General features: G+C 42.6%; 1 protein-coding gene across 1 annotated transcript; it reads right to left on the bottom strand.

Annotated features, from left to right (window-relative positions):
• Window positions 1-254: 254 nt before the first annotated feature.
• Window positions 255-17,715, bottom strand: LOC122926324 (DNA repair protein RAD50-like). Its single transcript, XM_044277700.1, has 3 exons — window positions 17,577-17,715; window positions 9,705-9,838; window positions 255-556 (listed from the first exon to the last, which is right to left on the bottom strand). The coding sequence occupies exons 1-3, from the start codon at window positions 17,631-17,633 to the stop codon at window positions 370-372; spliced, it is 378 nt and encodes a 125-aa protein (XP_044133635.1). The 5' UTR covers window positions 17,634-17,715; the 3' UTR covers window positions 255-369.
• Window positions 17,716-25,183: the final 7,468 nt, after the last annotated feature.

Raw genomic sequence — 25,183 nt, 5'->3', positions numbered from 1 at the left:
TATCCACAGAATAGCATATCATTACCAAGTTGGTGGAGCCTGACTGCAAGCAGATTGGGGTCTTCATATTTTATCTTGGGTGTGTGTTTTTATTATATTTTTTAAACCAAACCAAATAGTCTATAGCAAAAGGAGAAGAATTATAGCAAATTGTAACTTTTTTTAAATCCGCTCCTAGTTTTAGCAAGACTATTTCAAAATGGATAGTGTGAAACGACCCTTAAGGTCTGGCAAATCATATTGAAGGCTTAAAGGCAAACCTAAAGTACTTTTAATTACATTTTGAAATACAACCCCAAATAAATGTCAAAACATAGCAATGTCAAAACATAGAAGAATGTGTTTTTACATGTGCCACAAGAGCTATATTTAATAAACATAATTTCCCAAGGAGCTGACACTGCATTTAATGATCTCAGAACATTGGTCCATGTTCTTTTTAATCCTATAGAAATGTTCAACATATTCAGAGCGTCCAAGCAGCTCTACAAAATCTTCATCATGTGTGATCACAAGAAGCTGGAAATTTCGTTGCCTAGAGCGACTTTTAATGATTCTGTAGACATAAAAGAAATAAAATTTAACAAACACTGTACACAATAATTTTTTTTTAAATAAAGAAACTAAGAAAGAAATTAAATGATCTCATAAGAAAAATCTAAAAAGGGACCAAAGAGATTATTATTTTTTTTCATCTTTGTATTTCCAAAGACGTAACTTTTTTTCTATCATTTTGGATACATCTAAATGTATGGACTTCTGGGGTGATATGAAAAAACATGGTTTTATACTATAGTATAAGCGACATCAGTATGATTACTCCAGTACCAAATTTATACTAAATTTGCACAATATTATTTTTTTCTTTTTTTTTGTGTTTCTACATTCAAAGACCCAGGGCTTGTGAAGGCTTGTTTTTTGCTGGACGGCTGTAGCCCTGATTGCTACCATTTAGGCGTACATACAACTTTTTTATAGATTTTTATTGCATTTTTGGGAGGTAGGATGAACAGCAAAAACACATTCTGGCATTTTATTTTTTTCTAATGTTCAACATTAAAAAATGTGATTCATCTTATTGCATAGATCATTATGGACATTTTTTTCTATGTCTGAGTAGAGGACCTGAACATATGATCTTCTGATCGCTCTTATAATACACTTCTGTATCGGATAATGGCTGGGCCAGACTAATGAAGTCAGATCACATACATATGTAACCTGGCACGACCATTACACTTTTAATGGAGCTATTCTCTTGGCTCCGATCAAAGTCATAGTTCTGATGCCTGTAGGAAACAGCTGATCAGTGGGGAATAACATGAAAAGGTTAATGTCCTCCCTCTCCTTAGGATCAATTAAACCCATACAGGGACAGGAGCAACATTCTCTCCCTGTATGCTGCCTGCTTGCACCCTTCCAGTGTCCCCTCTCCTACTCCACACAAACTGAATTGAGTTACAAGTACATTGTATGCAACTCTCAATTGTGCTGCTCTAAATAAGACTAAGCTGTGACTAGAGCTAAGACCAAGAACACATTTCTAGCCTCAAACACAGCTCCCCTTATGAAGCCACACGGTCTGACCTGGACTGCCTGAAAGAAACAGGGGATTAGGGAGATGATTAAGGAGGACCTTTCACCAGTTCTAACATTACCATATAAATAACTGGCAGTGTAGGGCATTCTGATGACATGCGATATCGCTCTTTTTTTTTCTATGAGCGGCTCCGTTCCCCATTCTGGTTTCCCACCCTGTATGTAAATCCATATTATCGGTAACGCAAGGAGGAAACGGCCGTGTTTCTCAGGGGGAATCTCATACTCAAACACAGCCATAGAGGAAAAAAAAAGTTCACCCTCTCTCTTGCTGTGACACTCCACTGCGATTGGACAGCTCACAGCCAGGGAGAAGATGCCCCCTGAGAAACACTGCCGTCTCCTCCTCCCGCACTGATGTTGTGAATTCACATGGGGGGGGGGGGGGGGGGGGGGGGGGGGCAGCGCATAGAAAAAATAAATAAAAGCGCAATATAACATGTCAACAGTATTCCCTACACTACCAGTTATTTACAGTTGCAAGAAAAAGTATGTGAACCCTTTGGAATGATATGGAGTTCTGCACAAATTGGTCATAAAATGTGATCTGATCTTCATCTAAGTCACAACAATAGTAATAACACACAAAGAATTTAATGTTACCGTGTTTTTATTGAACACACCATGCAAACATTCACAGTGCAGGTGTAAAAAGTATGTGAACCCTTGGTTGAACCTCCTTTGGCAGCAATAACTTCAACCAAACGTTTCCTGTAGATGCAGATTAGACGTGCACAACGGTCAGGAGTAATTCTTGACCATTCCTCTTTACAGAAAGGTTTCAGTTCAGCAATATTCTTGGGATGTCTGGTGTGAATTGCTTTCTTGAGGTCATGCCACAGCATCTCAATCGGGTTAGAAACATAGAATGTGTCGGCAGATAAGAACCATTTGGCCCATCTAGTCTGCCCAATATACTGAATACTATGAATAGCTCCTGGCCCTATCTTATATGAAGGATGGCCTTATGCCTATCCCATGCATGCTTAAACTCCTTCACTGTATTTGCAGCTACCACTTCTGCAGGAAGTCTATTCCATGCATCCACTACTCTCTCAGTAAAGTAATACTTCCTGATATTACTTTTAAACCTTTGCCCCTCTAATTTAAAATGATGTCCTCTTGTAGCAGTTTTTCTTCTTTTAAATATTCTCTCCTCTTTTACCTTGTCGATTCCCTTTATGTATTTAAAAGTTTCTATCATATCCCCTCTGTCCTGTCTTTCTTCCAAGCTATACATGTTAACCCCTTAAGGACCAGGCTCATTTTCACCTTAAGGACCAGGCCATTTTTTGCAAATCTGACCAGTGTCACTTTAAGTGCTGATAACTTTAAAACGCTTTTACTTATACAGGCCATTCTGAGATTGTTTTTTCGTCACATATTGTACTTCATGACACTGGTAAAATAAAGTCAAAAAAATTAATTTTTTTGCATAATAAAATACCTAATTTACCAAAAATTTGGAAAAATTAGCAAATTTCAAAGTTTTAGTTTCTCTACTTCTGTAATACATAGTAATACCCCCAAAAATTGTGATGACTTAACATTCCCCATATGTCTACTTCATGTTTGAATTATTTTGGGAATGATATTTTATTTTTTGGGGATGTTACAAGGCTCAGAAGTTTAGAAGCAAATCTTGACATTTTTCAGAAATTTACAAAAACCCAATTTTTTAGGGACCACTACAGCTCTGAAGTCACTTTGCGAGGCTTACATAATAGAAACCGCCCAAAAATGACCCCATTCTATAAACTACACCCCTCAAGGTATTCAAAACTGATTTTACAAACTCCGTTAACCCTTTAGGTGTTGCACAAGAGTTATTGGCAAATGGGGATGAAATTTGAGAATTTCATTTTTTTGCCTAATTTTCCATTTTAACCCATTTTTTCCACTAACAAAGCAAGGGTTAACAGCCAAACAAGACTGTATCTTTATTGCCCTGACTCTGCCGTTTACAGAAACACCCCATATGTGGCCGTAAACTACTGTACGGCCACACAGCGGGGCGTAGAGTGAAAGGTACGCCGTATGGTTTTTGGAAGCCAGATTTTGCTGGACAGTTTTTTTGACACCATGTCCCATTTGAAGCCCCCTGATGCACCCCTAGAGTAGAAACTCCATAAAAGTGACCCCATCTAAGAAACTACACCCCTCAAGGTATTCAAAACTGATTTTACAAACTTCGTTAACCCTTTAGGTGTTGCACAAGAGTTATTGGCAAATGGGGATGAAATTTGAGAATTTCATTTTTTTGCCTAATTTTCCATTTTAACCCATTTTTTCCACTAACAAAGCAAGGGTTAACAGCCAAACAAGACTGTATCTTTATTGCCCTGACTCTGCCGTTTACAGAAACACCCCATATGTGGCCGTAAACTACTGTACGGCCACACAGCGGGCCGTAGAGTGAAAGGTGTGCCGTATGGTTTTTGGAAGCCAGATTTTGCTGGACAGTTTTTTTGACACCATGTCCCATTTGAAGCCCCCCTGATGCACCCCTAGAGTAGAAACTCCATAAAAGTGACCCCATCTAAGAAACTACACCCCTCAAGGTATTCAAAACTGATTTTACAAACTTTGTTAACCCTTTAGGTGTTGCACAAGATTTAATGGAAAATAGAGATACAATTTCAAAATTTCTCTTTTTTGGCAGATTTTCCATTTTAATATTTTTTTTCCAGTTACAAAGCAAGGGTTAACAGCCAAACAAAACTCATTATTTATGGCCCTGATTCTGTAGTTTACAGAAACACCCCATATGTGGTCGTAAACCACTGTACGGGCACACGGCAGGGCGCAGAAGGAAAGGAATGCCATACGGTTTTTGGAAGGCAGATTTTGCTGGACTGGTTTTTTGACACCATGTCCCATTTGAAGCCCCCCTGATGCACCCCTAGAGTAGAAACTCCAAAAAAGTGACCCCATTTTAGAAAGTACGGAATAGGGTGGCAGTATTGTTGGTACTAGTTCAGGGTAGATATGATTTTTGGTTGCTCTATATTACACTTTTTGTGCGGCAAGGTAACAAGAAATAGCTTTTTTGGCACGTTTTTTTTTTTGTTATTTACAACATTCATCTGACAGGTTAGATCATGTGGTAATTTTATAGAGCAGGTTGTCACGGACGCAGCGATACCTAATATGTATACAATTTTTTTTTTATTTATGTAAGTTTTATACAATAACTTTTTTCGTGTCTCCATAGTCTGAGAGCCATAGTTTTTTCCGTTTTTGGGCGATTATCTTGAGTAGGGTCTAATTTTTTGCGGGATGAGATGACAGTTTGGCACTATTTTGGGGTGCATATGACTTTTTGATCGCTTGCTATTACACTTTTTGTGACGTAAGATGGCAAAAAATAGCTTTTTTTTACACCGTTTTTTTTTTTTTTTTTACGGTGGTCACCTGAGGGGTTAGGTCATGTGATATTTATATAGAGCCGGTCGATACGGATGCGGCAATACCTAATATGTATACTTTATTTTTATTTATGTAGGTTTTACACAATGATTTTATTTTTGAAACAAAAAAAATGATGTTTTAGTGTTTCCATAGTCTAAGAGCCATAGTTTTTTCAGTTTTTGGGCGATTATCTTGAGTAGGGTCTCATTTTTTGCGGGATGAGATGACGGTTTGATTGGTACTATTTTGGCGTACATGCGACTTTTTTTATCACTTTTATTACCTTTTTGGGGAAGTAAGGTGGGCAAAATTTCAATTTTCTCATAGTTTTTATTTTTTTATTTTTATGGCATTCACTGTGCGGGCAAACTAACATGGCCGTTTTATAGATCAGGTCGTTACGGACGCGGCGATACCTAATATGTGTAGTTTATTTTATTTTTTTTAATTTTTATTCAGTGATAAATGTTTGTTTTTTTATCTCAACTTTTTTCACTTATTCTTTTTATTTTTTGACCCAGACCCACTTGGTTCTTGAAGATCCAGTGGGTCTGATGTCTGTAAAATACAGTACAGAACCCCTATAGGTTTCTGTACTGTATTTTACTTACACTGAACAGATCTATGCTTTCAGCACAGATCTGTTCAGCACCATGGACAGCAGGACGCCTGAGCAGGCGTCCTGTTGCCATGGGAACCTTCCCCGTCTGCTCAGTTATGGTCAGAACTTCGCAGACGGGGAAGGGTGAGGACGGGGCTTCGGGGGGCTCTCTGGGGGCTCTCTCCCTCTCCATCGGGGGGCTGCAAAGGCACAGCAGCCCCCCGATCGGAGAGGGAGGGAGCTCCCTCTTACTGTTAACCTTTTCCATACAGCGGTCCGTACGGACCGCTGTATGGAAAGGGTTAAACGGCTGACATCGCATCAACGATGTCAGCCGTTTCTACCAGGGTGCCAGCAATGTGCTGGCACCATGGTATACCCACTGTACACCAACGATTACGCAATAGGAGGCGGGCGGGGGATAGCGATCCCGCCTGCCGCACCGCCCGCCTCCCGCAACGCCCCCACCGCCTGCGACACCCCCCCTGCACCACCCGCCGCCATCAAATCATGCAGGGGTGCAGGGGGGTGTACTATATTGATTTTAGGCACTCTAAAGTTTCTGATCCCCGCGGTCAGGGACCGCGGGGATCAGAAACTGCAAAAAGCGCAGCAAACCGCAGGTCTGAATTGACCTGCGGTTTTCTGCGATCGTCGATGCGGGGGGGGGGGGGGGTCAAATGACCCCCCCCCTGCATTGTTACAGGATGCCGGCTGAATGATTTCAGCCGGCATCCCGTTCCGATTAACCCCCGCGGCGCCGGCATCGCTATTTAAAGCCATGACGTACCGGTACGTCATGTGTCCTTAAGGACTCGGGAAACATGCCGTACCGGTACGTCATGTGTCCTTAAGGGGTTAAGGTCCTTTAATCTTTCCTGGTAAGTTTTATCTTGCAATCCATGTACTAGCTTAGTAGCTCTTCTCTGAACTCTCTCCAAAGTATCAATATCCTTCTGGAGATATGGTCTCCGCCATCCGCCATCTATTATTATGCACCTCCGCCATCTATTATTTTAGTCACCCAATCAAAATAATCAAAAGATTAGTTTGACATGATCTCTCTGAACTAAACCCATGTTGTTTTTCATCTTTCAATCCATGAGATTTTAGAATGTTCCACAATCATCTCTTTAAGTATGGTTTCCATTAATTTTCCCAGTATTGATCTAAGGCTTACTGGCCTATAGTTGCCCGTTTCCTCCCTACTACCTTTCTTGTGAATCGGCACAACATTTGCTAATTTCCAATCTTTTGGGATGACTCCTGTTACCAGTGATTGGTTAAATAAATCTGTTAATTGTTTTGCTAGTTCACTGCTAAGCTCTTTTAATAGCTTTGGGTGTATCCCATCAGGCCCCTGTGACTTATTTGTATTAATTTTAGACAGCTGACTTATAACTTCTTCCTCTGTAAAGACACATGCATCAAAATATGAATTAGTCTTCCTTCCTAACTGAGGTCCTTTTCCTTCATTTTTCTTTGTAAAAACTGAACAGAAGTATTCATTGAGGCAGTCAGATAATTCTTTATCTTCTTCCATATACCTTACTGCATTTGTTTTTAATTTGGTAATTCCATGTTTTAGTTTCCTTTTTTCATTTATGTATCTGAAGAATGTCTTATCGCCTTTTTTCACTGACTGAGCTAATTTCTCTTCTGCCTGTGCTTTAAAAGCTCTTATAACTTGCTTGGCCTCTCTCTGCCTCATCTAATAAATTTGCCTGTCATCCTCGTTTTTTTGTTGTTTATTTTTTATAATTACTAAAGGCTATCTTTTTGTTTTTAATGATTTTGGCCACTTCTGCTGAGTATCACGGTGGTCTCTATCTTTTTTCGCTTTTACTGACAAGCCTAATGCAATTATCTGTTGCCTTCAATAGTGCCACTTTCAATTAGTCCCATTTCTCCACTAATCTAATTTTAGAAAAGTAAGTTTTCTAAAATCTAAAACTTTTGTTTTTGTGTGGTGTGACTCAGTCACTGTACTTATTGTAAACCACACTGACTGGTGATCACTAGATCCCAAGCTAATATCAGATCCCAAATTCCCATTTGTGAATACTAAATCTAAAATGGCCTCTTTACGGGTTGGCTCCTCAACTACTTGCTGTAGAGATCATCCCAGTAGGGAATTTAGAATATCTGTACTCCTGGCAGAACTAGCTATTTTGGTTTTCCAGTTTACATCAGGAAGATTAAAGTCTCCCATAATGATAACTTCCCCTTTCAATGTCATTTTAGCTATTTCTTCAACTAGTAGATCATCTAATTCTTTGACTTGGCCAGGTGGTCTATATATCACACCTACACGAGTTACCTTATGATTAGCAAGCTGCAACGTAACCCAAACTGACTCTAAATTGGTCTTGCTAACTTGTATTAAATTAGAGCTCAGGTCAGGTCTCTGACTGGGCCACTCCAGAAGGCGTATTTTCTTCTGTTTAAGCTATTCTGTTGTTGATTTACTTCTATGCTTTGGGTCGTTGTCCTGTTGCAACACCCATCTTCTGTTGAGCTTCAGCTGGTGGACAGATGGCCTTAAGTTCGCCTGCAAAATGTCTTGATAAACTTGGGAATTCATTTTTCTTTTGATTATAGCAATCCATCCAGGCCCTGACACAGCAAAGCAGCCCCAAACCATGATGCCCCCACCACCATACTTCACAGTTGGGATGAGGTTTTGATGTTGGTGTGCTGTGCCTCTTTTTCTACACACACAGTGTTGTGTGTTTCTTACAAACAACTCAACTTTGGTTTCATCTGTCCATAGAATATTTTACCAGTACTGCTGTGGAACATTCAGGTGCTCTTGTGCAAACTGTAAAAGTGCAGCGATGTTTTTATTGGACAGCAGTGGCTTCCTCTGTGGTATCCTCCCATGAAATCCATTCTTGTTTAGTGTTTTACGTATGGTAGATTCGCTAACAGGGATATTAGCATATGCCAGAGACTTTTGTAAGTCTTTAGCTAACACTTTAGGATTCTTCTTCACCTCATTAAGCAGTCTGCGCTGTGCTCTTGCAGTCATCTTTACAGGACGGCCACTCCTAGGGAGAGTAGCAGCAGTGCTGAACTTTCTCCATTTATAGACTATTTGTCTTACCGTGGACTGATGAACAGCAAGGCTTTTAGAGATACTTTTATAACCCTTTCCAGCTTTATGGAAGTCAACAATTCTGAATCGTAAGTCTTCTGAGAGCTCTTTTGTGCGAGGCATCATTCACATCAAGCCATGCTTTTTGTGAAAAGCAAACCCAGAACTGGTGTGTGTTTTTTATAGGGCAGGGCAGCTGTAGCCAACACCTCCAATCTCATCTCATTGATTGGACTCCATTGACACCTCACTCCAATTAGCTCTTGGAGAGGTCATTAGTCTAGGGGTTCACATACTTTTTCTACCTGCACTGTGAATATTTACATGGTGTGTTCAATAAAAACATGGTAATATTTAATTCTTTGTGTGTTATTAGTTTAAACAAACTGTGATTGTCTATTGTTGGCACTTAGATGAAGATCAGATAACATTTTATGACCAATTTGTGCAGAAATCCATATCATTCCAAAGGGTTCACATACTTTTTCTTGCAACTGTATATGGTAATGTATGGGGAAAAAAAAAAAAAATGTATGGGATGAGTGATGGCTAGTAATATTGCTCATCTTCATACAAATTGTTTCTGGGAACCCAGAAACTATGACTGAGGTGTTCCACCAAAGATCATATCATCCGATGAACAAGCGTTTCGCTTGTTCGAGTGATCTGCTGGACCTTTACATAGGTCGATTATCTAAAACAAGAGTGTTTGTACATGCATTAGTTCCCGATTATTGACCCAAGCACCAGAGCCGTGTAAACTTGCCAATAATGTTAACAAACCTAGCTTTTGTTTATTTTTTTTCAATCAGATCTGCATTGAATGTTTCAGGGAAGAATATGATATTGTGATTAAGTGCAGTAATGCCAGAGTTATAGAGATGTTAATAACAGCATATCAGTGCATCTGTGTTGTAGCAATACTCTAATTTTTTAAGTACCAACGGAGGAAATTTTTAGCTTAATATCAATGACAATGGCAAACAATCAACTTACTCAACCAATGCGTGGGCAAGAGATTCTATATTTTCACGATCCAAATTAGTAGTAGGCTCATCCAGAGCAAGTATTCCACAGTTCAGGCAAAATGTCTCTGCCAGTGCCAAACGAATAATGAGAGAAGCTAGAACCTGGATGATAATCAGAAGTTTAATGCATTTGACAAATTATACAATGATCACCAACATTTCAAATATTCTACGACCATGTTATTTTGACATAATTTACTTTAACCGCCTCCGGACCGCCTAACGCAGATCCGCGGTCTGGAGGCGGCAGCGCTGCGCACAGTCACGCATTGGCGCGTCATCTCGCCAGACGACGCGCTTAGCCGGCCCGCACATGCGGGCCGGCATTTCGTCAAGGGGGGTCGCGTCATCAGCTTGCCAGCCAATGTTCGCGGCTGGCAAGCTGATTATTTTTTAAAAATCCAATCAAAGGCCAGATAACAGATCATATTAGTAAATATGATCTGTTATATGGCTGCCCTGCTCCTCTGCTGGTCCTTTTGGTCGGTTGGATCCAGCAGAGGAGCAGGCTTCACAGTGAGTACACCAAACACCACACACTAGCCCCAGATCACCCCCTGCACCCCAATTAACCCTTTGATCACCCCTTTGATCGCCCCTGTCAATCACTAGTGAAAGGAAAAAAGTGATCAGTGTAAACTGTCACTTTTTTTTCCCCACTGGTATTGACTGTTAGGTTTTAGGGATAGTTTAGGCCCCTTGGTTAGGTAGTTTAGGGATCAGTTAGCGCCCAGCCCACCGCACCGCAGTCCCTTATTCGCTGATTAGCGTATCGCTTATCAGCATTTGTACTTTTATAGTATCTGGAAGTGATCAAAACTGATCACAGTCAGATCTATAATAGTATTAGTGTCACTTTAGTTCGCCCTCCACCCAAAACGCAGTGTTTGCCCGATCAGGCCTGATCGGTCGCCCACACGTGCGTTCGCCCACACACGCCCCACCGCAGTGACAAAAAATATATATTTTTTGATCACTGCACATTCACTTTACATGCGCTTTTTTTCTTGGGTAGTCTCAGGGAATACCCCTAAATTTAGTTGCCCAAATGTCAAACAGGGGGTATTCTTCTGAAGAGGCCTACAGGCTTCTGACCCAGTCAGATGAGGAATAAGAACCCTCATCTGACGAATCTAGCGGATCAGAATATGAACCTGTAGAAAGCAGTGGCACTCTGACCCAAAGTTCGGACGAGGAGGTTGAGGTCCCTGATAGCACCAGGCGTACCCGGCCCCGTGTCGCTAGACCACAGGTTGCGCAGGATCCGCTTCAAGGGCAGCAGAGTGGGGCTGGCGCTGTCGGATTACGTGGTGAGGCATACACCAGCAGCGCAGTCCTCCCTGGACCTAGTACCAGCACTGCCGTACAACATGGTGAAGTGGCGAGCACCAGAAGGGCAGTTGAAGCTGGTACGGTGGCACATGCAGTAGTTACCCCGTCGCAGCCACCGCAAAGACGGGCCCGTAGACCCCCTAGAATCCCTGAGGTGCTGGCAAACCCTGATTGGCAGTCCCCAACTTCAGCCGTACCTGTAGTTCCCCCTTTCACCGCCCAGTCTGGAGTTCGGGTTGAGACAGCTCAGAACAGTTCGGCCCTGGGATTTTTTGAGCTGTTCTTGACTGCGGAGCTCTTGGACTTAGTCGTGGCCGAAACAAACCGGTATGCCACACAATTTATAACCGCCAACCCGGGAAGCTTTTATGCCCAGCCTTTCCGGTGGAAACCAGTCCAAGTTTCCGAAATTAAAACTTTTCTGGGCCTTCTCCTCAACATGGGTCTAACCAAAAAGCATGAATTGCGGTCATATTGGTCCACGAACCCAATTCATCACATGCCCATGTTCTCTGCTGCTATGTCCAGGGCACGTTTTGAGGCCATCCTGCGTTTCCTGCACTTTAGTGACAATAGCACCTCTCGTCCCAGAGGCCACCCAGCGTTTGACCGGCTCCACAAAATTCGGCCCCGCATAGACCATTTCAACCTGAAATTTGCAGATTTGTATACCCCAGAGCAAAACATCTGCGTAGACGAGTCCCTAATACATTTTACCGGGCGCCTTGGCTTCAAACAATACATCCCAAGCAAGCGCGCCCGGTATGGGGTCAAATTGTATAAGCTCTGTGAAAGGGCCACAAGCTATACCCACAAATTTCGTGTCTATGAGGGAAAAGATCAGACCCTGGAGCCGGTCGGTTGCCCTGACTACCTGGGGAGCAGTGGGAAGGCAGTCTGGGACTTGGTGTCACCCTTATTCGGCAAGGGGTACCATCTTTATGTGGACAATTTCTACACAGGATTGGCCCTCTGCAGGCATTTGTTTCTAGAACAGATTGGCGCCTGTGGCACCGCGCGAACTAGTCGCGCGGGCTTCCCCCAACGGCTCGTTACCACCCGTCTTGCAAAGGGGGAGAGGGCTGCCTTGTGTAACGAAGAACTGCTCGCGGTGAAATGGAGAGACAAGCGTGACGTTTACATGCTCTCCTCCATTCACGCAGACACGACAATCCAAATTGAGCGAGCAACCCGTGTCATTGAAAAACCCCTCTCAGTCCACGACTATAACCTTCACATGGGAGGGGTGGACTTCAATGACCAGATGTTGTCTCCGTATTTAGTTTCCCGCAGAACCAGACGCTGGTATAAGAAGGTGTCCGTATATTTGATTCAATTGGCTCTGTATAATAGTTTTGTTCTCTACAGTAAGGCTGGGAGAACACGATCCTTCCTCAAATTTCAGGAAGAGATCATCGAGAACCTCCTGTACCCAGGAGGTTCCGTGGCCCCATCCACCAGTGTAGTTAGCCGTCTACACGAGCGACATTTCCCCAATGTCGTTGACGGTACCTCAACCCAACCGTCACCCCGAAAAAGATGTTGTGTCTGTAGCAGGAGTGGAATAAGGCGTGACACCCGCTATTTCTGTCCTGACTGCCCTGACCACCCTGCCCTATGCTTAGGGGAGTGTTTCCGGAAGTACCACACACAGGTACACCTAGCATAGGGATCATCTCACCAGGACAGGCACACAGGGCTATTAGGGCCCATTCACACAGCTGCAGCAAACCTCTCCTTTCACCTGGGACAAAAGTGCATAACGCACTTCGCCACATCTTTGGGCGATTTGCGCTTTGCACATTGTCCCATGCGGAAGGAGAGGTTTGTTCTTTAAAGGTAAAAAAAAAAAAAATCACCAGTAAGCAAAAAGGTTAATGTTCAGTTCAAAAAGTTAAAGTTTATATGTTCTGTTCCAAAGTTAATAAAATTATTGCGTTGCTGGAGGGCCAAGCGCAGTAGGATCCAGTACGAAACCCTACAGGGGGGCCAAGCGCAGTAGGATCCGGTACGAAACCCTACAGAGAGGCAAGGACATGGGTGGCTCGGCTCTGCCAAACCCCTATCTCTACTTTTTGGCAGCTCAACTACAGCATTTTAAAGGTTGGGGGGATATAGTGTGGGCAGGGAGAAGTGGAGAATTGGTTAAGTGGGTCGCTGGTTGCAATCCCCCAATACTGGTATTAGAAAAGGAGGTGGCAGTGTCAGTAAGGGATCTCCCGATTTTTAAATTGATGCGAACTGTGTGGACTAAGTCTAGGGAGGTTTTAAATGTGGCGGGATTATTAGATGGAAATATTATTATATATTATTAAATATGGAACAATCCCAATCTGAAGGAGGTGTCTCAATTGTCAGGTTTCCAAAGTTGGGAGCGCAAGGGATTGTGGAATGTGGGTCACTTGTACTCCCAGGGAGTGTTAAAGCAATTTGAACAATTGTGTACAGAGTTTGAATTGAACTCCAGACAATTTTACAAATACTTACAGCTTAGACATGCCTTAAGCTCACAAGTAAAAATTGGACCGTTGGTCCTCGCCTCCCATCAGGTGTTGTCCAATCTGATGGGGACCTCCAGAGGAGGGATCTCTAGAGCCTACGGGGCAATGCAGGAAAGGAATCTGGAAAAGTATCCACTATTAATTAAGAGCAAGTGGGAGAAAGATGTGGGCCCGATCTCGGATGCTCAGTGGGTAGAGGTATTGGAGTATACAGGTCGCCACTCTTTTTGCAGATGATAGGGTGTCGCCCTGACTCATTATGTCCAAAATGCAGGACGGAAGACGCTGGGCTGTTCCACATGATCTGGCAATGCAACACGCTACATAGGTACTGGTCTAAGATAATAAAACTGATTAACAAAATATACTGCGCTACATATACACTAGATGCAAGAATGTGCATACTCGGACTATTTGACTCTGAGTCTTTGCAACCACCCATTAAGATGGGTATCAACAGAATCCTGTATCAAGCTCGGAAAACCATCGCTGCTAAATGGATTCAGTCGTCTCCTCGTAGTTTTGCTGAATTTGTGGCTAGGATAAATGTGGTTATACGGCTAGAAAGGGGAACGTATTTGAAGAGAAACGGTTTGTCGAAATTCGACTCCGTATGGGGACCATGGATAGACAAATCAGGAGTGTGCAGTCAATGGCTGTCCTTGCACTGTGGTAGCTGGACTGTTTGCAACCATTAATGTTTATCTGTCGGTCAAAGAAAGGTGTACAGGGAGTGTGCTGATATCTCCTTTTTCTTGAATACTGGGGCCAAGATTATTGACCGTACATGTCACTCATTGGAAAATGTGGGGGGAGTTCAATGTTGTTTCTCTTACTTTTGCTATTGAACCATTGTTGTCATTTTGGCTAGTCTGTCTATGGGCTTGGTATTGCGGGTCTGCCGACGTCTCCACTATTGAATTCATTACTGTGATTTGTGTATTTGCACATATTCTAATGTATCTAACTATTATGTTAGATTTGCTGCTCTTTTCCTATAATGTTGGGGTTATGGGGGATTTTGTTATTGTATTTTTTTAATACATTTGTATTTACTTTTACTTCAATAAAAATGATCTGATTAAAAAAATAAAATAAAATTATTGCGTTGCGGCCTGGTTTTTTCTTTTTTTTACCTTCCAGGTGGACCAACCGATCGACCAGCTGCAGCACTGATGTGCATTCTGACAGAAGCATTGCGCTGCTGTCAGATTACCCACAAGTCGGTGTATGCGGTGCTGCAAGACGAGATTTCTCCTCTGCAGTAAAAGATACGTTTGCCGAGGCATAAGAGCTGAGGAGGAGGCGGTGTTCCTATGCTTTGGCAAACACTTTGTATATAAAAAAAAAATCCCGGCAATGATTTATTCATCCACATCGATTGATGTGAATGGAGAAATCTGGTTTGCCAGGGCATACGAGCTAAGTGGGTATGGATGTTGGGCGGAGTTCCTATGTCCTGGCAGACGCCTTTCCCCTCCTTTTTTTTTTTGGCAGAGATTTTTTTCATCCACATTGATCGATGCGAATGAAGAAATCTGTGCCGTTCATTTTTTTCTTTCAGCCCAGAGGCTGAACGGAAATAAAATATTTCATTACCTGTATGCTCAATATAAGGAGAATAGCAGAAACTCCTAATGCTGGCCATACATGTAATGATTGCGGAGACCCTCAAATGCCAGGGCAGTACAAACACCCCACAACTAACCCTATTTTGGGAAGAAGACACCCCAAGGTATTCGCTGAGGGGCATATTGAGTCCATGAAAGATTGACATTTTTGTCCCAAGTTAGCGGAAAGTGACACTTTGTGAGAAAAAAAATAAAATAATCAATTTCCGCTAACTTATGCCAAAATAAAAAATTTATATGAACTCGCCAGGCCCCTCATTGAATACCTTGGGGTGTCTTCTTTCCAAAGTGGAGTCACTGTTTATACTGCCCTGGCTTTTTAGGGGCCCTAAAGCGTGAGAAGAAGTCTAGGATCCAAATGTCTGTAAATGCCCACCTAAAAGGAATTTGGGCACCTTTGCGCATCTAGGCTGCAAAAAAGGGTCACACATGTGGTATCGCCGTACTCAGGAGAAGTTGGGGAATGTGTTTTGGGGTGTCATTTTACATATACCCATGCTGGGTGAGATAAATATCTTGGTCAAATGCCAACTTTGTATTAAAAAAATGGGAAAAGTTGTCTTTTGCAAAGATATTTCTCTCACCCAGCATGGGTATATGTAAAATGACACCCCAAAACACATTCCCCAACTTCTCCCGAGTACGGCGATACCAGATGTGTGACACTTTATTGCAGCCTAGGTGGGCAAAGGGGCACACATTCCAAAGAGCACCTTTCGGATTTCACCGGTCATTTTTTACAGATTTTGATTGCAAACTACTTCTCACGCATATGGGCCCCTAGAATGCCAGGGCAGTAAAACTACCCCACAAGTGACCCCATTTTGAAAAGAAGACACCCCAAGGTATTCCGTGAGAGGCATGGCGAGGTCCTAGAATTTTTAATTTTTTGTCGCAAGTTAGTGGACTATGAGACTATGTAAGGAAAAAAAAATAAAAAATCATCATTTTCCGCTAACTTGTGACAAAAAATAAAAAATTCTAGGAACTCGCCATGCCCCTCACGGAATACCTTGGGGTGTCTTCTTTCCAAAATGGGGTCACTTGTGGTGTAGTTATACTGCCCTGGCAATTTAGGGGCCCATATGTGTGAGAAGTCGTTTGCAATCAAAATGTGTAAAAAATGGCCTGCGAAATCCGAAAGGTGCACTTTGGAATATGTGACCCTTTGCCCACCTTGGCTGCAAAAAAGTGTCACACATGTGGTATCGCCGTACTCAGGAGAAGTTGGGGAATGTGTTTTGGGGTGTCATTTTACATATACCCATGCTGGGTGAGATAAATATCTTGGTCAAATGCCAACTTTGTATAAAAAAAAATGGAAAAGTTGTCTTTTGCCAAGATATTTCTCTCACCCAGCATGGGTATATGTAAAATGACACCCCAAAATACATTCCTCAACTTCTCCTGAGTACGGCGATACCAGATGTGTGACACTTTTTTGCAGCCTAGGTGGGCAAAGGGACCCACATTCCAAAGTGCACCTTTCGGATTTCACCGGTCATTTTTTACAGATTTTTATTGCAAACTACTTCGCACGCATATCGGCCCCTAGAATGCCAGGGCAGTATAACTACCCCACAAGTGACCCCATTTTGGAAAGAAGACACCCCAAGGTATTTTGTGATGGGCATAGTGAGTTCATGGAAGTTTTTATTTTTTGTCACAAGTTAGTGGAATATGAGACTTTGTAAGAAAAAAAAAAAAAATCATCATTTTCCGCTAACTTGTGACAAAAAATAAAAAGTTCTATGAACTCACTATGCCCATCAGCGAATACCTTAGGGTGTCTACTTTCCGAAATGGGGTCATTTGTGGGAGTTTTCTACTGTCTGGGCATTGTAGAACCTCAGGAAACATGACAGGTGCTCAGAAAGTCAGAGCTGCTTCAAAAAGCGGAAATTCACATTTATTTTACCATAGTTTGTAAACGCTATAACTTTTACCCAAACCATTTTTTTTTTACCCAAACATTTTTTTTTATCAATGACATGTAGAACAATAAATTTAGCGAAAAATTTATATATGGATATCATTATCTTTGCAAAATGTTACAAGTGAAAAATGTCATTTTTTTGCAAAGAAATCTTTTAATTTCGATTAATAACAAAAAAAAGTAAAAATGTCAGCAGCAAAGAAATACCACCAAATGAAAGCTTTATTAGTGAGAAGAAAAGGAGGTAAAATTCATTTGGGTGGTAAGTTGCATGACCGAGCAATAAACGGTGAAAGTAGTGTAGTGCAGAAGTGTAAAAAGTGGCCTGGTCATTAAGGGGGTTTCAGCTAGCGGGGTTGAAGTGGTTAATAAATGATTTCTTAAAAATCCCATTAACAGACAGGTTTAGCACAAAGATGTAGAAAACAATGCAACTGTACCTTCTGGCCTGCACTACAGCGTCCTCTCATGTCCAATGCTGCATCTCCTTTTATCATTACTACCCTATAGTTATAAGTTCTTCTTTTATCTGCAGCTGACACAGTTTCATCAGCATCCGATCTGATCTCAATATACTCTATGTCTGGGAAAATGTAAAGAAGCAAATAATCAAATACAACTGAACATAATACACCTTGTACATCATAAACTGCTAATTATGTGTTCTTGCATAGCAAGACCACATAATGTTATCTCACATATATATTATTATATGTTCTTGCATAGCAAGACCACATAATGTTATCTCACATATATATTATTATGTGTTCTTGCATAGCAAGACCACATAATGTTATCTCACATATATATTATTATGTGTTCTTGCATAGCAAGACCACATATTGTTATCTCACATATATATTATTATGTGTTCTTGCATAGCAAGACCACATAATGTTATCTCACATATATATTATTATTCTTATTCTTCTTATTCTTATTATAGCCAAATTTGCCACCCTAACTCCTCCCACAGTTTTTACACTACATAGACAAAAATTTACCAAAACGTGCAGATTGTGCCCGATCGGATTGCTATTACTTTGTGGAGCGATCCCACCCCCGGGGCCCCCGTGGCGGGCCCCGGAAGCCCCCTTTTTTCCCATAGACTTTGACAGGGTAAATTTTCAAATCGCTCCCACTCGCCAGGCTTTGACGCTAAAGTCACCAAACTTGGGTCACTTAGTCATGGAGTCAACCCGAAAACTTTGGGCACATTTCGGGGACCCCAAAAAGTGGGCGGGGCCACACAGAACCAATCAAAATCTCCCCATTGACTTTAATGAGACCTTCAAATTGCTACTTCTCCCACATTTTTAGGAGTACAAATTCCAAACTTTGCAGACTTGGTCGGCACCCACCCAAGTACCTTGCTTTTGCTTTGTTACCCGATCCCACCCTCCGGGCCCCTGGGACAGGGCCCCCAAAATCCATGTTTTTCCCATTGACTTTGACAGGGACAATTTTCAAATCTCTCCCAGTCGCACAGATTTTAAACTAAAGTCACCAAACTTGGGTCACTTAGTCATGGGGTCAACCTGAAAATTTCTGTCACATTTTGGGGGACATTAAAAAGTGGGCGGAGCTACAAACCACCAATCAGATTTTCCCTATTGACTTCAATGAGAAACTTTTAAATTGCTGTCATTCTCACAGTATTTAAGCCAGAATACCCAAACTAGGCACCGTAGGTCATTGGGTGACTGGGGTAAAAAAGAAATTAAAAAGTGGGCGGGGTCTACAACGGCCAATCAAATTTCAGCCATTTGTTTAAATGGGAAAAATTCAAACTGCCGCTGCTCTTAGACTGTTAATGGCAGGGTTCCCGAAACTTGGCACAGTTGGTCACTGGAGGACTGTGCCAATGTATATCTCATTTTGGGGATGCCAAAAAGTGGGCGGAGCCACAAACAACCAATCAGATTTTCCCTATTGACTTCAATAAGAAACCTTTAAACAGCTGTCATTCTCACAGCACCCAAACTCGGCAGGGTGGGTCAGTGTGAGACAAAGGTCAAAATTTATAAAAGTGGGCGGAGTCTACACTCCACCCAGTTACTCCGCCCACTCCAGTTGTAAGCTACTGGTGGAGGCAAGAACACATCACACAATTTCCCCAGAAATTGTACCTTTTCTAGTTATTATTATTATAGCCAAATTTGCCACCCTAACTCCTCCTACAGTTTTTACACTACATAGACAAAAATTTACCAAAACGTGCAGATTGTACCCGATCGGATTGCTATTACTTTGTGGAGCGATCCCACCCCCGGGGCCCCCGTGGCGGGCCCCGGAAGCCCCCTTTTTTCCCATAGACTTTGACAGGGTAAATTTTCAAATCGCTCCCACTCGCCAGGCTTTGACGCTAAAGTCACCAAACTTGGGTCACTTAGTCATGGAGTCAACCCGAAAACTTTGGGCACATTTCGGGGACCCCAAAAAGTGGGCGGGGCCATACAGAACCAATCAAAATCTCCCCATTGACTTTAATGAGAACTTCAAATTGCTACTCCTCCCACATTTTTAGGAGTACAAATTCCAGACTTTGCAGACTTGGTCGGCACCCACCCGAGTACCTTGCTTTTGCTTTGTTACCCGATCCCACCCTCCGGGCCCCTGGGACAGGGCCCCCAAAATCCATGTTTTTCCCATTGACTTTGACAGGGACAATTTTCAAATCGCTCCCAGTCGCACAGATTTTAAACTAAAGTCACCAAACTTGGGTCACTTAGTCATGGGGTCAACGCGCAATTTGTTAGCACATTTCGGAGACCCGAAAATGTGGGCGGGGCCACACAGAACCAATCAAATTCTCCCCATTGACTACAATGAGACGTTCAAATTGCTACTCCTCCCACAGATTTAGGAGTATAAATACCGAACTTTGCACTCTTGGTCGGCACATACCCGAGTATCTTGCTTGTGCTTTGTTAACCGATCCCACCCTCCGGGCCCCTGGGACAGGGCCCCCAAAATCCACGTTTTTCCCATTGACTTTGACAGGGACAATTTTCAAATCTCTCCCAGTCGCACAGATTTTAAACTAAAGTCACCAAACTTGGGTCACTTAGTCATGGGGTCAACCTGAAAATTTCTGTCACATTTTGGGGGACATTAAAAAGTGGGCGGAGCTACAAACCACCAATCAGATTTTCCCTATTGACTTCAATGAGAAACTTTTAAATTGCTGTCATTCTCACAGTATTTAAGCCAGAATACCCAAACTAGGCACCGTAGGTCATTGGGTGACTGGGGTCAAAAAAAATTTAAAAAGGGGGCGGGGTCTACAACGGCCAATCAAATTTCAGCCATTTGTTTAAATGGGAAAAATTCAAACTGCCGCTGCTCTTAGACTGTTAATGGCAGGGTTCTGAAACTTGGCACAGTTGGTCACTGGAGGACTGTGCCAATGTATATCTCATTTTGGGGATGCTAAAAAGTGGGCGGAGCCACAAACAACCAATCAGATTTTCCCTATTGACTTCAATAAGAAACCTTTAAACAGCTGTCATTCTCACAGCACCCAAACTCGGCAGGGTGGGTCAGTGTGAGACAAAGGTCAAAATTTATAAAAGTGGGCGGAGTCTACACTCCACCCAGTTACTCCGCCCACTCCAGTTGTAAGCTACTGGTGGAGGCAAGAACACATCACACAATTTCCCCAGAAATTGTACCTTTTCTAGTTATGTGTTCTTGCATAGCAAGACCACATACTATTATCTCACATATATATTCTTATTCTTATTATGTGTTCTTGCATAGCAAGACCACATAATGTTATCTCACATATATATTATTCTTATTATTCTTATTATAGCCAAATTTGCCACCCTAACTCCTCCCACAGTTTTTACACTACATAGACAAAAATTTACCAAAACGTGCAGATTGTTCCCGATCGGATTGCTATTACTTTGTGGAGCGATCCCACCCCCGGGGCCCCCGTGGCGGGCCCCGGAAGCCCCCTTTTTTCCCATAGACTTTGACACGGTAAATTTTCAAATCGCTCCCACTCGCCAGGCTTTGACGCTAAAGTCACCAAACTTGGGTCACTTAGTCATGGAGTCAACCCGAAAATTTTGGGCACATTTCGGGGACCCCAAAAAGTGGGCGGGGCCACACAGAACCAATCAAAATCTCCCCATTGACTTTAATGAGACCTTCAAATTGCTACTTCTCCCACATTTTTAGGAGTACAAATTCCAAACTTTGCAGACTTGGTCGGCACCCACCCGAGTACCTTGCTTGTGCTTTGTTACCCGATCCCACCCTCCGGGCCCCTGGGACAGGGCCCCCAAAATCCACGTTTTTCCCATTGACTTTGACAGGGACAATTTTCAAATCTCTCCCAGTCGCACAGATTTTAAACTAAAGTCACCAAACTTGGGTCACTTAGTCATGGGGTCAACCTGAAAATTTCTGTCACATTTTGGGGGACATTAAAAAGTGGGCGGAGCTACAAACCACCAATCAGATTTTCCCTATTGACTTCAATGAGAAACTTTTAAATTGCTGTCATTCTCACAGTATTTAAGCCAGAATACCCAAACTAGGCACCGTAGGTCATTGGGTGACTGGGGTCAAAAAAAAATTAAAAAGTGGGCGGGGTCTACAACGGCCAATCAAATTTCAGCCATTTGTTTAAATGGGAAAAATTCAATCTGCCGCTGCTCTTAGACTGTTAATGGCAGGGTTCCGAAACTTGGCACAGTTGGTCACTGGAGGACTGTGCCAATGTATATCTCATTTTGGGGATGCTAAAAAGTGGGCGGAGCCACAAACAACCAATCAGATTTTCCCTATTGACTTCAATAAGAAACCTTTAAACAGCTGTAATTCTCACAGCACCCAAACTCGGCAGGGTGGGTCAGTGTGAGACAAAGGTCAAAATTTATAAAAGTGGGCGGAGTCTACACTCCACCCAGTTACTCCGCCCACTCCAGTTGTAAGCTACTGGTGGAGGCAAGAACACATCACACAATTTCCCCAGAAATTGTACCTTTTCTAGTTCTTATTCTTATTATTATAGCCAAATTTGCCACCCTAACTCCTCCCACAGTTTTTACACTACATAGACAAAAATTTACCAAAACGTGCAGATTGTACCCGATCGGATTGCTATTACTTTGTGGAGCGATCCCACCCCCGGGGCCCCCGTGGCGGGCCCCGGAAGCCCCCTTTTTTCCCATAGACTTTGACAGGGTAAATTTTCAAATCGCTCCCAGTCGCACAGATTTTAAACTAAAGTCACCAAACTTGGGTCACTTAGTCATGGAGTCAACCCGAAAACTTTGGGCACATTTCGGGGACCCCAAAAAGTGGGCGGGGCCACACAGAACCAATCAAAATCTCCCCATTGACTTTAATGAGACCTTCAAATTGCTACTTCTCCCACATTTTTAGGAGTACAAATTCCAAACTTTGCAGACTTGGTCGGCACCCACCCAAGTACCTTGCTTTTGCTTTGTTACCCGATCCCACCCTCCGGGCCCCTGGGACAGGGCCCCCAAAATCCACGTTTTTCCCATTGACTTTGACAGGGACAATTTTCAAATCTCTCCCAGTCGCACAGATTTTAAACTAAAGTCACCAAACTTGGGTCACTTAGTCATGGGGTCAACCTGAAAATTTCTGTCACATTTTGGGGGACATTAAAAAGTGGGCGGAGCTACAAACCACCAATCAGATTTTCCCTATTGACTTCAATGAGAAACTTTTAAATTGCTGTCATTCTCACAGTATTTAAGCCAGAATACCCAAACTAGGCACCGTAGGTCATTGGGTGACTGGGGTCAAAAAAAATTAAAAAGTGGGCGGGGTCTACAACGGCCAATCAAATTTCAGCCATTTGTTTAAATGGGAAAAATTCAAACTGCCGCTGCTCTTAGACTGTTAATGGCAGGGTTCCCGAAACTTGGCACAGTTGGTCACTGGAGGACTGTGCCAATGTATATCTCATTTTGGGGATGCTAAAAAGTGGGCGGAGCCACAAACAACCAATCAGATTTTCCCTATTGACTTCTATAAGAAACCTTTAAACAGCTGTCATTCTCACAGCACCCAAACTCGGCAGGGTGGGTCAGTGTGAGACAAAGGTCAAAATTTATAAAAGTGGGCGGAGTCTACACTCCACCCAGTTACTCCGCCCACTCCAGTTGTAAGCTACTGGTGGAGGCAAGAACACATCACACAATTTCCCCAGAAATTGTACCTTTTCTAGTTCTTATTCTTATTCTTATTATAGCCAAATTTGCCACCCTAACTCCTCCCACAGTTTTTACACTACATAGACAAAAATTTACCAAAACGTGCAGATTGTGCCCGATCGGATTGCTATTACTTTGTGGAGCGATCCCACCCCCGGGGCCCCCGTGGCGGGCCCCGGAAGCCCCCTTTTTTCCCATAGACTTTGACAGGGTAAATTTTCAAATCGCTCCCACTCGCCAGGCTTTGACGCTAAAGTCACCAAACTTGGGTCACTTAGTCATGGAGTCAACCCGAAAACTTTGGGCACATTTCGGGGACCCCAAAAAGTGGGCGGGGCCACACAGAACCAATCAAAATCTCCCCATTGACTTTAATGAGACCTTCAAATTGCTACTTCTCCCACATTTTTAGGAGTACAAATTCCAAACTTTGCAGACTTGGTCGGCACCCACCCAAGTACCTTGCTTTTGCTTTGTTACCCGATCCCACCCTCCGGGCCCCTGGGACAGGGCCCCCAAAATCCATGTTTTTCCCATTGACTTTGACAGGGACAATTTTCAAATCGCTCCCAGTCGCACAGATTTTAAACTAAAGTCACCAAACTTGGGTCACTTAGTCATGGGGTCAACGCGCAATTTGTTAGCACATTTCGGAGACCCGAAAATGTGGGCGGGGCCACACAGAACCAATCAAATTCTCCCCATTGACTACAATGAGACGTTCAAATTGCTACTCCTCCCACAGATTTAGGAGTATAAATACCGAACTTTGCACTCTTGGTCGGCACATACCCGAGTATCTTGCTTGTGCTTTGTTAACCGATCCCACCCTCCGGGCCCCTGGGGCGGGCCCCCGAAAACCTCTTTTTTTCTCCCATAGAGTTTTATTGGAAAAATGCAAATGCTTGTCACTCATACAGCTTCGGAGTGAAACTCACCAAACTTGGGTCACTCAGTCATGGGGTCAACCTGAAAATTTCGGTCACATTTTGGGGACATTAAAAAGTGGGCGGAGCTACAAACAACCAGATTTTCCCTATTGACTTCAATAAGAAACCTTTAAATTGCTGTCATTCTCACAGTATTTAAGCCAGAATACCCAAACTTGGCACCGTAGGTCATTGGGTGACTGGATTCAAAAAATAATGAAAAAGTGGGCGGAGTCTACAACGGCCAATCAAATTTCAGCCATTTGTTTAAATGGGAAAAATTCAAACTGCCGCTGCTCTTAGACTGTTAATGGCAGGGTTCTGAAACTTGGCGCAGTTGGTCACTAGAGGACTGTGCCAATGTATATCTCATTTTGGGGATGCTAAAAAGTGGGCGGAGCCACAAACAACCAATCAGATTTTCCCTATTGACTTCTATAAGAAACCTTTAAACAGCTGTCATTCTCACAGCACCCAAACTCGGCAGGGTGGGTCAGTGTGAGACAAAGGTCAAAATTTATAAAAGTGGGCGGAGTCTACACTCCACCCAGTTACTCCGCCCACTCCAGTTGTAAGCTACTGGTGGAGGCAAGAACACATCACACAATTTCCCCAGAAATTGTACCTTTTCTAGTTATTATGTGTTCTTGCATAGCAAGACCACATATTGTTATCTCACATATATATTATTATGTGTTCTTGCATAGCAAGACCACATATTGTTATCTCACATATATATTATTATGTGTTCTTGCATAGCAAGACCACATACTATTATCTCACATATATATTATTATGTGTTCTTGCATAGCAAGACCACATACTATTATCTCACATATATATTATTATGTGTTCTTGCATAGCAAGACCACATACTATTATCTCACATATATATTATTATGTGTTCTTGCA

This window comes from Bufo gargarizans, chromosome 2 (assembly GCF_014858855.1).
Source record: "Bufo gargarizans isolate SCDJY-AF-19 chromosome 2, ASM1485885v1, whole genome shotgun sequence".
In the NCBI taxonomy this organism is placed as follows: Eukaryota; Metazoa; Chordata; class Amphibia; order Anura; family Bufonidae; genus Bufo; species Bufo gargarizans.
This window is presented reverse-complemented; position numbering and strand designations above follow the sequence as displayed.

Bases quoted from the DNA above. Each gene is read 5' to 3' on its own strand.
- LOC122926324 (XM_044277700.1), bottom strand. From the start codon at position 17,633: ATGATAAAAGGAGATGCAGCATTGGACATGAGAGGACGCTGTAGTGCA. The intron at 9,839-17,576 runs GTACAGTTGCAT...ATTATCATCCAG, and splicing joins GCTGTAGTGCAGGCCAGAAG to GTTCTAGCTTCTCTCATTAT. The intron at 557-9,704 runs GTAAGTTGATTG...TTATGTCTACAG, and splicing joins CTTGCCCACGCATTGGTTGA to AATCATTAAAAGTCGCTCTA.